A 16,029-nucleotide genomic window follows, 5' to 3' on the forward strand; every position below is an offset into this window, starting at 1 on the left:
GGGAAACTGCAAAGCAGGGCTACGTATTACCATAATTAGCCGCATTTACAGTTTGATTTTTAGGATTCAAACTGGCATGTCATTTGTTGGTGAGATTTTGATTTGCCTGGTTTTTTTGTTACTTTTAGACAGGGCCAGGCTAGCTGTTTCCCCCTGTTTCCAGTCTTTACGTTAAGCTAACTTCACATCTTACGCTTGCTTACAAAGAAAATAAGCTCACAGTTTTTCAGTCAAAATGTTGAATTCGTCTGTTAAAAAGAAATAGTGCAACAAGACAAAAAAGTTTAACCTCACTGTCTTTTTGTTTTATTAATATTATTAAAAATATTAAAATCTAAAACTTTATTTCAGAGCAATAACATACTCTCAACAAACATTATCCGACTGGAGGATGCGCCATGATACCGTATAATAAGACTTTATGGAGTAGAGAAAACAAGCACTCAGTCTTTCAGTCCACTTAATACGTTTCTGCACCACTCGATGTTTAAACACTTTAACACTCCCCATTCGGGTGATACACAGAGAGGAAGAAAGATGAACAGAACGAGAGATTGAGGGAGACATTCAGAGATCGTGATAGTTCCCATATGTGCACAGAGACACCTGATATTCCTCCTGGTGGGTGAATCAAACATTCTCCTCGAAGGACTCTGTTGGTTGAAGTTTACAGCTAAAATATCTTAAAGAGAAAGCCAGAAGGAAATGGGGGGGATTCTAATTTGTTTTTATTGGGAGAAATATCACGTCTCATCATAATCGTCCAGACTGCTGACTGGCGCTTTCCTTTCCTTTTGGTTGAACCGTAGCGTAAGCCGCCTGCAGTGAGCTTTGATTGATACTATCACAGCAACGTTCGCTCATCACCTTTTCCCATTTAACAGTCCGACTGAGCGGTTTCCCACCTCTGGATACCTGTGGCATCATGTCATTTCCTAACACTTCCTCTCTGCGTGTGAGCCAGCCACTCAAACAGGTGGACCGGATTCCTTACCCCCTCCTCTGCGTATTTGGTCAAGTCGTTATCCGTCTCTCTCTCAACTCTCCGTCCTTCTGTGCGAACTCCATCTGCTCGGATCCTTTGTTCGGCCGCTGAGGAAAACGTCATATATCCCTTCATTTTTTTTCTCTCTCCTTTGCTTCCCGTTGTGATCGATATGCAGCATGTGTGTAAGGGTCAGCCGTTGGAAGGGAGGCGGTGAGGTGTGTGTGTGTGTGTGTGGGGGGGGGGATTTGAGTTTCATTTAGTGCTGCAGAGGAGGGATGCTGTCAGGCAGCATTTCTAAACACACACACACACACACACACACACACACACACACGGTCCAGATGTTGTGTCCTCTGGCTGCCCCGGGGTCTTAGTGGTAATAAGGCAGTGTTGCGCTTCCTTAAGCTGCAGCACTATTTATTGTGAAAAAAAGGTGAACTGAGGCCCAGCACCAACCGCTAAGCCTCAATCGCACTCATGTCTCTGCAGCCCTGATGACATTGTTGTCGAAAAGACTCAAAGCTGCACGCAGCGCTTTTGTCTCCAGGTGAAAGGACGACGTCATGTCGATGTGATCTATGAAGCATGCGTAGTGAGAGACGTCATGCCGGTTTATTTGCCTTTTAGCCCTGAAGCCGTTTGGCTCAGGCGGCGTGCTGCAGGCCTGAGGGATGCTGTAATGGCAAAACTAAGCCTGTCCGCTCCAGAGGCGGTTCATAGAAAGGTGATATGTTTTTTTTTTATTGACTCCCTCAAGGAGTGATTTCTCTTTTTGCCCCCCCTCCCACTTCCCAACTTCACAGTCCGGTCTAAAGGGGTGGATAACAATCTGTGCATCTTGAATCTTTTTTTTTTATAGTTGCTATGACCTTTTAGCCGAGATAACGCGTACCGATGGCTATTTTTGGCCGGTTGGTGCATCACTTCTGTACAGGCTGAAAAACCCCATTAGCTTGGATAGAAATGGCTTACATACAATCATGGCCCCCAGTCGATGGAATAAGGATCCCGGACTAACACCAGCAGTCTGATATTTTGGGTTTATTAGTAAAATGTCTCGGTACAGTACATTAACTTTTATTATAACTTTTTTGCTGGATGACCCTAAGTTAGCACCTCCACCGAGCCAGTGTGCTCGCTCCATTTGAATTCTCGACTTGGTTTAAACAAACACAGACACGCTGTCATCTGGCGTTCAGCAGTAGTGATGCTAAATATGGCCCAAAAAAGGTGATGATGCTGAAATCAAAGCGGTTTACTCTTGCATGTAAAACGATGGAGTCAATTTGGAATCTCAGACGGCACAACATGCTCCTATAAGCAGATCCGGTGTCGGGGCGGACCCTGAGCCGGGGGGGGGGGGGGGGGCAGCTCTTCTCGTTCCTAGTTTGGTCAGACTACCAACTCCGCATTGTCTTGCCCCTGGAAGGAAATCGGTCAGTGATGAAGCGCTCAATGGCCATGGAATACCTTTTGTGTCTGTTTACACTGTGCTGGCTTCAGACTTTCTACTGGCACTACTCCTTTCTGATGTATCGCTTTTCTGGAGGTCTGAGTTTGCTCTGGACCTCTCTCGTACATCTGGGTTATTTATCGTGTGGCTCACGCGCAGGGACTTATCGAGGCATATATGAGTTAAGTTACCTGCAGGAGGCACACCGAGCCACTGCAAGCTGAAAAGTGATCTCGGGTCTAGATTTAAGTGTTTATTTAATCCAAGACTTATTATCAACTTTGTCAGTGCACCTTCAGAAACCCGTCTGTATTTTAAAATACCTCCTAGTGTGTACGGCTATTTTGGGAGCACACCGGGAGCCAGAAAACATCTGGGGTGGATACATACGGCGTCCGATAAAACACTGGCATTGGCAGAGACGTATCATCCCTGAGAGAGGTGCAGAAGTGCACATCTGAGTGTTTTCCTTTTTAAAACCGGGATTTGATGTCGGGCACGTCCACTCAACATATTTAACAGAGTCAAGTCCCGTCGTACTTGAAAAACAATGAACTCGGTTTGAACCGCCCGTGTGGGCTGAACGCACACGTTCAACTGACAGCTTTTGATGATTTATAGTCACTGACTAGAGTCTCAGAGAGAGGTTTGTAATAGTGGATAAAGGCCAACATTTTAGGAAACAATTATGTAACAAAAACCAAATGTTTTTTATTTTTTTAATTTAATTTTAATTTTAATTTAATAGCTCATTTTAAATTTAATTTAAAAACACAGGCCTACTGAAAGCTCTAAAGCTCTGCTATTTACACGCTATATCTTATTTTAATTTGGATGTAAACAAATGTAAAAATTATAATTGTTTAATCGAATATTTGGCTTTCTGGAGTCTTATTGTCACAGCGAGGTGGTGGGAGGGGGGGCAGCTCTCAAGCCTGATATCCACTATGGATAGAATGCAGTTTGCAGTGTGCGGGAATTTTAAACTGTATTCGGTAAAAATACACAAAAGTAGATAACAGTGTTCAATATAATCTGGTAAAAATGTAGATTTGGTCAGGATATTCAATAGTCCAGTCCTTTGATTTATATGTATGTCATAGCAATTAGCAATAAATAGATATTTAGATAAGGAATGGTGGACTTTTTAACTGCCTAACACATCTCTAATCTAAAGCATATGTTGAATACATTTCAAATTATATATTGCAAAATGTATTTGTGCAGCCTTTGGTCCCTTCAGCCCCTACGGCGAGGTTGCAGGGCGGACAGGAAAAGACATGATTTTTGAGACGCTGCATTGCTGCTTCCTTTTTTATAAAAATCCCGCCCTTAGCCTCCATTTCCTTCTGTCCCTGGAGCTTGTGTTGCACTCGGAGCAAGCTAACCTATGCCTGTCATTTACTGTCCTTTCGTATCCAAGCGAGAGGCAAACTGAAAGAGGAAAGAGGAATAGGGACGAACAATCTGCCTTTCAGCAATCGATTTTCAATCCAAAATCGGCAAAATAACGAGACTGACGTTTGTGTCCCTCTGTGCATTCAAGCTGGATTCGATATTTCCGTGTTCATCCCCATTTGGCCCACAGCCAGCTATGGTTGGAGAGTCCTTGTGACGCTGCGACCTACCTCGTGTGCACGGTGCCTCAAGCTTGGCCACCCGAAGCTCCGTTTATAGGTTGTAAGTGAAAACAAGCGCCTCTTTGCAATACGCAGCCAGGCTCCTCGGGTTGGAGTGTGGCCATAAAAATGACAACAGTCATTTGGGGAGACACGGCGGGCCGAGGCGATAAAACCATCGCTGACCTCTCTGCCTGATGGGAAGCCGCTCTGTAACCCAGGAATTAGTACACAGATACCGAGGGGCTCACTGACTGACCCGGCTGTGAGACCTTACAAGAAGTTATGATCCGAACAGCTCCAATGGCCGTGATTTTAGGGCAGTTAAAAGACCCCCTTAATTCCAAACTGCACCTCGAGGTAGTGAAACGATAACTGCAGTGTTTCTACTTTAACAGTCAGAGTACATCATTGACTTCACAGCACATTAACCTACTTCAATGGAGCTTTTCACTTGCCCCCTGCTCCTCTTTTACACGTCGTCTTTACAAACAAGCACATTCCCTACTTTCAATGCGCGCAGTTGTTTTTTGCTGTTACGTGTGATTTGCATTCGAAGACCACCTATCAAACCTGTGACGGCAGCGCCGTTTTGACACGTATCTAAAAGGTTTAGTTGCCATTAACGCAGCGTAACAGGTTGGTAATCCAAGCTGTACTCTGGGCAGAAGTCACCTTGTCTGCTACATCAACAATAACAAGCGCTCCTTTCACGGGACAAGTCCTGTCCGACCGCGGGGGGGTTTTGTCAGCGGCTCCATCTTCCCCCCTCCCTTTGTCTCTTTCTCTTCCCTGCTAATCATTCACTCATCACCCCAATCGTTATCTCAAGGTTACTTTTTAAGTTTTAGGTTTCAGCATAGAGGCCTTGATTTCAGGAGTCTGGATCAAACAGTTAAGGAAGATGGTTTTAATTGGTCTCATTTTGTCTGTTTGAAAATGCTGCATTGTTTGTATTCCGCAGAGTGCCAAGAGCCTTCAGAGCAACAAGGATTCACGCATCCTGTGGGCTAAGGACGATTTTTTAATCTCCACCGGCTTTGATATGGTGAGACACTCTTTGCATGTTGCGTTGACCAGCCGTCTAATTAAGTAAGTACACATGCTTTCGTTCTGGGGTTGGAACCATTGGAATAAACACAGATTAACATTGATACAGAAAGACCAAATTCAATAAAAGAAAAGCCCTGAGACCTACTACCAACAGCAACACACACATGTCGCAATTACATGCTCTGCAATATGTGGCCTTGGCTACTGAGACACATGGAGAAGGTATAAATGAGTGCAAGAATAACTACTTGCTAAGTTTCATTTAGTTTGAACTTATCTGTTGACCTGATATGTTTGTTGACACCACCTAACCCGGCATGTGGTGTGTGTGTGTGTGTGTGTGTGTGTAGATGCGTAGTCGGGAGGTGAGGCTCTGGGACAGCAGGAAGCTGAGCTCTTCGGTCGGCTCCGCGTCGCTCGGCACCTCCAGCGGGTGAGTGACTGCATCAGCGTGAACCCACTAACCCCCCCCGAAGAACTAACACAGCCGCGACACTGACGGCGTTGTGCTCTGACCCCCCCCCCCGGTTCGTGCATAGCGGTGTGTGGCACCGTACATATTTTGAGCGACGTACGATAGGGCCTCCTCGCATTGTGACGCTGGAGGGGCGTGCTGCACACCTCTCAGCGCTCGGACGCTGCCCTTCACATTCCGGGCATTTCCCGGGTCAGTGACACACAGACACACAAAGGTGCGTCCCTCGGTACGTAATCGGGTCACGACGGCAGTGCACGCGTAGGAACCGAGGACAACATACTGTATATACAATAACAATAATAATACAAATATTACCACCGTAAAAAGCCAGAAACATAATAAAAAACCATCGGTGACAGCGCAGATTCCATGTCTGTTCATTGGCACAGATATTTGGGTCTGTATGCGGCCATGTTTGGTTGCAGCATGGACTGGGATGTGTGGCGACATACGTATGTACAATGTACATGTATTTAAAAAACGAATATATGTTTTTAAAATGTTTTTGTTTTTTTACCAAGACTTTTAGGAAAGCAGCCTCTTAGGAATGTGAATGTTTTTAACTTCCCTCGTGTGTGTGCGTGTGTGTGTGTGTGTGTGTGTGTGTGTGTGTGTGTGTGATGGACGTTTGAGGAGTTGACAACCTCCACTCTCCCTCCTCCCTCTGCTCGCCACTCATCTCCATTTCCTCCACTTCCTCCTTAGTTTGAGTGAGACAGATAGTGGCCTGTCTGAGTGCATCTTGGAAATTCATCGCATTGTTTGGTGCCAGTGGAAATGGTGGATATCTGATGCCCCTGTTGCACATTTTTTCCTCCTATTACCGAAGCGAATATGCTCATTTTGATGCAGTGTCTTCATACTGGTAAAAATAAGTCTGGCAAAGCCGAAGCTGAGGTTGTGGTGATGGCGCAGCTTGAAGAGAATGTGACCGCCATGTGAGGATTGCTGCGAAACCGTCCTGCTCATCGGATGATGACTGCTGAGTGATCCTGGTGCCTTGTATCTCAGCTTCGGAAGTTTCTGTCAAAATAGAATCCATATAAGATTCATTAGATGAGAAGCCCTTGGGTATCTTGTACAAATAATACAATACTAGTTATTAAATATGCTGTGGTTATATTTTGTTGAACATAATTGCTGGGGTGTGTGCCGTATTGAATCACTCCCTTGTGCTATCATGTGCTGGTGCGGTGTTTCAGAGAGCGATTACTGCCAAGGCCGCATCCCCCTCCAGATGCCTGCAGACCAGCACTGATGTAAAACAGGGAAGCAATCAAATGGCAGATGAGACCTTGTTCTGTTCTGCCATTCTGGGCTTTTCTCTTTCTCGTTTAAGCCATTTTGCTCAAAATGTCTTTCACTCCTTCCCTCTCCTTACCTCTCTCCCAAACCCACTCTTTGGTCTGTGTTGAGTCTGGAAAATCTGTTAAGAAAATGAAAAGGGGGAAAAAAAAATTAGGTCTGAGGTCATCAATAAGCATCTGGTAACGGTCACTGTCCTTTCTGGATCAGGACCTTTTTTTAAATATAAGGAAGCACTTCTGTTTGGACCATCGCTGTTTTCCTAGTCTTTACAGCCCCAATTTAGCAGCTCAGGAAAGTCACAGACCGATTGCATTGTCTTACACGACGCTGTTGAGCCAATCACAGCCGCGCATTCCTTTAAGCAACGCTCTAAAAATAGAAAAGTAGCTTTTCAACAAGAATTGACAGACTACTACATGTTCGCTCTCTCCCTACCGGCAGTTCAAAACCAGTTTAGTCCCATACGTTCTCAATTATTAAGCTGCAAAGTTAAGCACCACCGGGAGAGCCTAAATCATTTTTTTTGACCAACAAACCAGCTTGTGGGGGGAGGGGCGGGGTGTGTGGGGGGGGGGGGGGGGTGGTAATAGCTGCATGACCCCTCTGCAAAGCGGCGGCCGCGGGAGAAACTCTGCATGCTCTGAAGCGAACACTCGGCCCCAAACAAAGCGCGGAGCTGGATCACGACACACCGCCGCGACAGGGACATCATCCCCAGGGAGACCGCGGTGGTTTGCATCCGTATCCATAGTGGCTTTTTAGATCCATGAACGGCTTTTCAATACACAAGCACATCGCCGTTGCTGTCCCCAGTTTGGCTAGCTTTGGGCTCTGTTTAAATGTAGCCGCAGCGTTGACAAAGGGTCCCGTCTGGGCTTTTGACTACCGCCGCCGCCACTTGTTTACTACTACGCACCGTAGGAGACGTCCAGAACACTGTCAAGGATATACAAGGCTTCAGGAATGAAATTCCTACTAACTATCATTAGGGGGGATGGAGGCCAGCGTTTGGGCGTCTCAATCAAGACATTTCACAATAATCAAAAGGGGAGCTCGCCTGCACGTCTCTCTGCACTTGATGGATTGAACTGTGGCCCGCTCGAGGAAGCTCAAAGTCAAACATCCAAAACGGGGCATTTCCTCCCTGTCATTTTGGTCCTGAGGTGCACATAAGATGGATTTGTTCTCTTCTTTTGTGGCCTTTTGTTGTAATGAAACGGGCCGGCTTGTATCAGGTTGTCTCTGTTCGTCCACTACATTCAGGAGGACTGTTTTCTTTGGAGCATCACAACGTGATGAGGCCCGGGAGCCTGAGCCAGTAAAATGGGGCTGTGGGTGGAATATAATTTGGATGCCATTTACTGCAGGGGGAATGTTTATGTTTTGGTTTGGGTCAAAATGAAGACTGAAAGGTTGAGGGGTTATGTGCCTGAGAGGGGCGTTTTTTAAACTAGCTCTCCTCGCCCTCATACTCTTCCCTTTATAAAACCGAATCATAACAATGAGTTTATTTGGGCCCTCCAAGCCGGGGAACACATTTCTCTTAGTTCTCCGTCCTCGTTGGCGTGAGGCCGATTAAAACGGACCACTGCGACCCGATGCCTGACGGTATCCCTGCTGCTGATCGGAAGGGGACGTGAGACCTGTCCCCCAGAGAGCCGAACCCTCGTGTTTTTCCAAACCCAGTCACGGGGTCGCGAAAAGAACTCTCCCCCTCTGAGGCAAGAACGAGAGGAGCTGTCGCGGTGGGTGCACGGGGAGTGTCCAGGTGCGATGCTCGTGCTCACACCCTCTCCACCGACTCTCCACCAGTCCCACTCCTGGGTGTTTTCCTAGCCGGGTTGTGGCTGGGTGCAGGGCCCGGTCATTGGGTGTAATGGAGCCAAACTCCCTTTAATCAGATGGATTGAGAGGAGGCCTGTGCCACAGAAAGGGGGGTCTGCTTTTGACAAAACACCCCCATCTCTCCCATCCAGGCGTTCTAAAATCAGTCCCAGATGAAGGCTTTCCTGTGGGGATTAGGTGCAGCTGCAGCACTGCTAACCTAACCAGAACATAAAGAAGTGCCACGGAATGTTTTCAACAGTCATTTGACCTGAACCCTCTCTCACTTGAAGTTCACTCCGTGCGGGGGAACGGAGCTTCGTTGTTTGGGTCCAGCTTGGGAGGTCATGTTTAAGGTGCAGGTAAAGGCAAACTACAATCTTCAGGTGAACCTCGGGGTCAAGGCGATAGTTCAGCCGCTGCCCCCGCCCCCCCCCCCCCCCCCCCCCCCACCTGGCCTTCGGGGGAGGGGGGGTTAGAGGGTAAAGATGTGACCGCACACGCTCCGTCAAAGAACCTAGACCCTGTGTTCTGACAGTTGAAACATGGTGTCTGTTAGTCATTTGGGGTTTCAATTTGTGATTCAGTCGAGGGGGAGTTATATACCAGGAAATTATGACAAAAAAAGACAGGAGCTGAAAATCTGAAATCCTTCAACCTTATTATGTCCTTCAATCCTAGATATGTATGTATGTATATATATATAATTAGATATCTTCCCTTTGTGAACTTAATGGCCTTTTTATTGAAGCACATGTGGAAACCGTCTTTTGCTCCGTAACACCTCATTGAAGAAGTCATCTGGTCCTCTTTCATGCCCTGTAATCAACGAACTGTGCAAGTGGCCTTTTCTTCCTGCTCTCTGTTCTATCCTGTCAAAAATACTTCCACTATCCTCCAGTAAATCCTTAAAAAAACCCCATATCTAGTTACCTCATTTGTCCCTTTGCTCCTCTGTTCCTCCATTTTCTTTCTCTCTATCGTGCTTTTTTAAAGGTGCTGGTATCTGGGATTCTAATTAAGTTGTTTCTTGAGCAAAGGCTAATGGAGCCTCTGCAAAAACTGGTAAAAACGCATGAAAGTATGTGGAGGGTTTGGCAGGGGCTATTTAATATAATTCACAGAGGGTTTTTCATCCCGCAGGTATGTGCTCGGCACTCCGGGGATGAGAAGGACCCTTTTGTGTGAACTCGCCACAGAAGGAAAAATAGGAGAAATTCTCCCCCTCCCGCTTTCAGCTACCTCCAACCTCCTCCCCCCCTTTACCTCCCCCCTTCTTTTCTTCCATTCACCTTTATTTTCTTTTATGGTTTGGATTAGAATTTAGTGGAGATTTAACTGGGGATGATTTGTCAAGGGAAGCTGCTCTGCATTATATGGCAGCGGAGCGCGTCTAAATGCTGTTACGGTAATGGCAGAAATGACTCAAACGTGGGCCGCTTCCTGGGTCCTCGCTCTGTCTCAGAGTTCGCGACCGTGTCAGACTTCACTTTCCATCCTTCACAAATCAGCAGCGGACTTGCAGCTGCACATATAGTATATTTTCCAACATCTGGGGATATGCCTTTTCCCCCCTTTGATTAAAAATGCACTGGCAATAGCATTTGAGATCTTTGCCTTTTACCGAAAGTCTACTTCGGGCCATCCCAATTCCATTTCAGCACTTTTCTCCCTGCTGAATGGGGTGTATATACATCCAGTAACAGAGCATCTGCTAGAGATGTGTAGACGGCTGGGTTTGGATGATAGATTCGGGGCCAAAGTGGAAACTGTGCGATACACACGTGCAATGCTACAAAATGAATACACAGGTGTAATATTAAATATCAAAGTAATGGGGTGTTATTTCCAGAGGAACTGCAACGGCCAGTTCAACGACATCATCCAAACTTAGACCAGCTTGTTTGAACATCGACAAGGTTTCTTCCGTGCCCCATTATTTATATAATAGTAGTATAAATAGCATTTCATACTTTGTTTTTATTTCATCTTTTTGCCATTGTTTCCTTCACTTGTGAATCTACTATTTCTTACTTAATTTTTTCCACCCGCCCCTCCCCCTTCTGCCACCTGGACTCACCATCAACACATGTATGTGTTTCATAACACTCCCGATTGTCCCTTTCGCGAGAATCCGGAACCGTGGTGCGGCAGGGCTCCCGTTTTTCTAAAATCATGCCTCGCTTCTGGACGCCAGTCCTCCTGGACGCCTGCCAGCTCGCCTCTGCTGTGGTAAAAAGAGCAATTTGAGCGATGGAGAGAACTCTGTTTCCCATTAGTTGACGGGTCTCCAATGCCCTGAACCCTGCCAAACCCCCCCGCCCTGCAGCCCGGCCTCCGATGCTGCCTCTGGGGCTGGTGCAGATTGGCAGCTCGTCTCTGCACACCTCATAGCCTTGCAAAGAATAACAAAGGTACAAAGGGAGGGATCGAGAGACGGCTTTATTGATGATGCACACGGACGAGCAGGAGTTGCTCCTGTCGGCGTAATTCATACGCACAGATAAAGATGGATCCTTTGAAAATACACAGTCTAAAATAAAACTTTGATATCTCATCATTATAATGTGTTTGAAGTGATCAAAAGTGATTGGAGCCACTACTGCAAATATCACACATTGAATGTTCTGTAGGCTCTTGTTATGAATAAATGCTGACTTTTAGTTACAATTTTAAGGTGTTTATTTCCAAGTAAGATGAACTGCTTTACCAAGGTAAAATGCCACCTTCCCCATGTCCGGCAGATGAGGCGGTATCTAATTGCTCTTAATGTTCCTTTTTTTTCCGTCCATGTGTCAATCTACATCAATCTAGTTTTGTACATTTTCGGCTGATTTGTCTTCAGCACTCTGAGGATTTCATACTTTACTTTTGTTAACAGTAATCTGTCCTTTCCATCTTGTCTACGCCAAATGTCTACGCCTACTGTGTAAGTTTTGATTGGTGGGTTAAGGATGTTTTCAACCTTCCAATTCATCATCTGGCGTCATGCAACAATGTGGATGAATCATTGATGGAGTGAAAAGCACCTGCCCACGAAATGTTCGAGCAGCCAATTATTCCATGATGTTTGGATCCTGAACACCATAGTCATCATTTCATTTCGAAAATTCAGCCAATACCCAAATCAAAGTGTTACTGCCAATAGTGATGCCGAAGCTAATCCCATATTAACTCAGCCACTGGCTTTTCACATCTGTGAGCAATCTGTGTAAAAACAACTTATCCACATCTGGCGCAATAGCCAATTCTTCTTAAGTGAGCAGACTTTTCCTATCGTTTTATAGAGCAGGCTCGGTGCATCGTCTGCTCATTGTATTCTCTTCTATGATCACGTTTCCATGATAGAAACGACAGATTCTGCGGCCGTCATTGGCAGAACTGCTGTCTGAAACGGAAACTTTAAAGAAACCCCAGTAAGGCGCTGAGGTGATTTTGCCGGTGGCAGGTGGGCCACGAGTGCCTCTTGATGATGTCACTTCCCATGTGGCCCGTGATTCTCTGGCCATGCTGTGGAAACATGTCGGTGTCATTGAGGCAGGAGTAATACGCCACGCGTGGTTTGATGGGGGAAAAGTGCTGAAGCAAGCTGCTGCTTGCGTAACTAGTCAAAGGGCTGCATGATTTAATGCCTCGCTGTTCCAATTGTTTTGATGCACCAGAGGTCGCAAAGGTCTGTTGATCTTACAAACTAGATTTGATTATGTTCATGTGTGTTTGTTCCCACATGTTGCTTAGCAGGGTGTTGTCAGCAGAAGAGGGAAAGAGGCAGAGAAAGGCTGCCTGTCAGATTTCTCTCTCTCCCGTGGAAATGTTATCACAACACAAGCGGTTGTGCACCTGCACGACCTCCCACGTCATTCTGCCAAAAGGGTCGTGTGTGCGTCCGTGCAAGTGGCCTGAGAAGATGAAAAAAAAAAAAAAAGTAATTGGTGGGAGAGTTTAGAAGGTGATGGTGGCCAGGAAATATAATTCTCCATTGTGCAAAGTGAGTTTGAGTGGGAGTGGGGAAGAAAAGGTGGAGGACCCTTAGGGGGTACCTACACCAGTAGTCTGTGTGCTTTTATAGAAACCTTTGTGGACTTTCTTGCTCTAACATCAACCGAATATCCTCTGTTTGAAGCCAGCTAACGTTATTTCAGCAAGGTCAATTAGTCAGTCGGCTATTGTATGAAGGCTTTGTGCGAGGCTGCGGGGGCAGGGGGGGGCTGAAGACTTGGGGACGAGTGGGAGGTGGAGTCCTGGGACTGTAAGCCCCTTTTATTGTGGCTTTGCCAACTTTTTTTTTTTTTTTCTAACATTTATTTCCCTCCTACCACAAAAGACTAGACTTCATCAGGAGTGTCGGTGTGGAGGAACATTCTAGAGTTGAAGGCCTCCTTCGTAAACTACAAGACTCATTTGTGGAGTCCCCATTGTAGAAGTAGACTGAAAAGTGTCTCCTGTCCTATTATCTATTGAAATGTGTGTGGGGGACACAGGGAGAGATTCACCATGGGGGCACTCTTCCAATGTAGTGTGTGTGTGTGTGTGTGTGTGTGTGTGTGTGTGTGTTGTGAGGAGTGCATGAGGGACACAGGTGCCTCTCACAAAGCTGCCCAGTTGTGAGATAGAGGGGTTGCATTCCTGTTGGCATGCAGGATAGGTCAGTCCCACACAGAGAGACACACACACACACACACGTGTTCTCATAAGGCACGCCATGCTGTCATAGGCGCGTATGCGTGCCCGGACAGGCTTCACCGTTTCTTTTCAGCACACGTAGACCTTTGGCAAACGGTATTCATCATCACTCGGCAGGATGTGACAGGTGGAGGGACGTCAACTTAATCATCCGTGTCTTAATTAAGCCGCCCGTTCATGCGCAGCATCGTTGATACTTTAACAAGATATAAGCAACACTTTAAAACAAACCGTGTGTGTTCCACTCCTTTTCTTTTTCTTTCGATTCGGTTGCTTGGCAGTTCAGTTTAAAATGAGTCAGTAAAGTTACGGGCGTAGTCACAATGTCTCGTCTTAGAAGATATGTCCCTCGGTCGGCTTTTATTGCTTTAGTTTATATTTTCCCTTTCAAACCAGGAAGTGGGGAGTGTTTTACCTCTGACCAAACAGGCATTGTAAAGCTGCTGTACCTATACAGGTTTTGCTGTGTCCCGCTGCGTTTCCTTTCCACTGCGTTTCTTTATAGGCCAGCTGTGTGCATTGGTCCTCGGAGTGAGCGTGAAAGAGCAACGCTTTCACAAAGCAACCCGGACAAACAAATGTTTGCCCAAAAGACCGGCGTGGAGGGCGAGGGAGGCCCTGTTTGCGATAAGATGTTTGAGGGACCACTTGTTCCTTTTAGAGGCCCTGAAGGGACAATGCTCGGGATCCACCGGTTCTTTCACGCCGACCCCGCCTGGGTGGCGCTCTTCAGGAGCGGGCCTTTCATTAGCGGTCGACCGAAAACGACGACAAACAGCGGCTTGGTGGACGAAACGGCGACGGAAACTCGGACGCGCGTGCGCCGGCGAGGTCGGCCCGCACCAAAGTTCTTGCCGGGTTCCCCCTGCACATCCTGGAGGGGGACTCACAGCTGTGTGCTGGCAGAGAGCGCGCCGTCTCCGAAGGTCATTTGGGCCTCTTCCGTTCTTCAGCACCAGTCTTTTGTCAGCATGCGTCTTTCCGCTTTGAACTGACATGTGACCTGGTTTGACCTCTGGAAAGGTGCCTCTGCTGCTCTGTTCAATGTTCGTCAGGGGAAGAGGTCACGTCACAATGATTTTTTAAGTGGTAACTGCCGTTGTCAGATAATACATAAGCGGGCAGCATTTACCAATGTGGCAAACAGCTGCCTGATTTGACTTTTTGTGCTTTGGTTCGAGTGGTTTCTTAACAATTCTACAGTGGTAAAGAATAGTGTCAATCGGGATTTTTTTTATCCTTTTACTCTTTGCTCACACACACACAATGCCTTTTTTATATCCATAAATCCTTTCCATCCCCGACCTGTGTGCTATACCGTGCCCATTCTGCCTATGCTGTTTTTCCAAATCTGGTTTTCTCTTGTATTTTGACCGTAGTCAAGATGAGGGCGGGAGACGTTGAAACTAGAGAGGAACACCACTTCCTGCCAACCGCGCGCGGCAAAAACCAAGATTGCTAAAAAGCACAGTCTTTGAATAACACACACACACACACACACGCAAGCATCTCCCAACCTACAAATCCACAGTGATTGGCCGAGGTCCCATGAAAATAGATGGAAAGGACGCTTATAGAGACAGAAGCAGAGAAAGAAAGAACGACGGAAAAGGGAAAAATTGTTGGCTTCTGGGCTGGAGTTTGCACCGCATACTCGGCTCGTGACCTTCAGGGGGTTTGTGTAAATTATATCCTTTTTCAAAGGGAAAATATGTGGCGGTTGTACTGGAGAGTCCCCCCTGCCCCCTTCCATCGTTTTCTTCATGTGACCTTTAACAGCGAATGCTTCATCCATCTTTCAGGCCCTCCATCAGTGTCTTCATGTCTTCGTCCTCATCTCTCATCTGATATTCATTCTTAGTTTCATGAAGTTGTTTCCCTCTGTGGTCACACATTAATAACTACCTATTCCATCCATTCTTCACCTATGCGTCCCCCCCACAGTTATGCTATTTTCTGCTGTGCATGTTGGATACATTTAGCCTGTGGTCGCTTGGGAAGTGATGGCTGCATTAGAGCGTGTCTCTGTGTGTGTGTGTGTGTGTGTGTGTGTGTGTGTGTGTGTGTGTGTGTGTGTGTGTGTGTGTGTGTGGTGGGGGGGGGGGATCGCTACCTTCTCCTAGCCACAATGGGCTCCATGCGGGCTGATGCAGACTTTCCACAGCGATGAACCCATGAACTCGAGGTGCCCACTGCCGCAGGCCGGGCTGGCAGGCACCCACCCAGGCACGCGGCGTCAGCCCGCCCGGCGGGTGCCCCTGTTTATGTTTGCTTTGTGTGGTGGCTGGATTTTCACTCCGTTGTTGTGACTGTAGCACCGCCCAGCCCAGCCCAGCACACCAACATCTCTCCCTCTCTTTCTTTCTCTCCAAAACTGTCCTTCTCCAACCCGAGGCCTGGCATCGGAGAGCCTAGGGCCATAAGTGGCAGTTAGCGTCCATCACTGCGAGTGGACCAGAACGGTCCACATACTGAGGCAGTGAAGAGCTTAGACCATATTTAAACAGCATGTTTTAGCTTATGAAATACAAATTGAGTAAACTTAAAATTAGGGCATGTCTTCTTTTCAAAACATAGCCTTGACTCAATCAGTCCAGCATGAAATTCAACTTTCATGAACATA

The 16,029-nt window shown here is 46.7% G+C and overlaps 1 protein-coding gene across 2 annotated transcripts in view; it reads left to right on the forward strand.

Annotated features, from left to right (window-relative positions):
- LOC119219948 (mitochondrial import inner membrane translocase subunit tim16-like) overlaps positions 1-16,029 on the forward strand; it is an 84,651-nt gene that overhangs the window by 18,797 nt on the left and 49,825 nt on the right. For both annotated transcript variants that reach the window (XM_037475471.2, XM_037475473.2), the window contains exons 8-9: positions 5,025-5,108; positions 5,464-5,546. In XM_037475471.2, the coding sequence (XP_037331368.2) occupies positions 5,025-5,108; positions 5,464-5,546 (167 nt within the window). The remainder of the gene's footprint in view (positions 1-5,024; positions 5,109-5,463; positions 5,547-16,029) is intronic.

Source organism: Pungitius pungitius, chromosome 12 (genome assembly GCF_949316345.1).
Source record: "Pungitius pungitius chromosome 12, fPunPun2.1, whole genome shotgun sequence".
NCBI classification, from domain to species: Eukaryota; Metazoa; Chordata; class Actinopteri; order Perciformes; family Gasterosteidae; genus Pungitius; species Pungitius pungitius.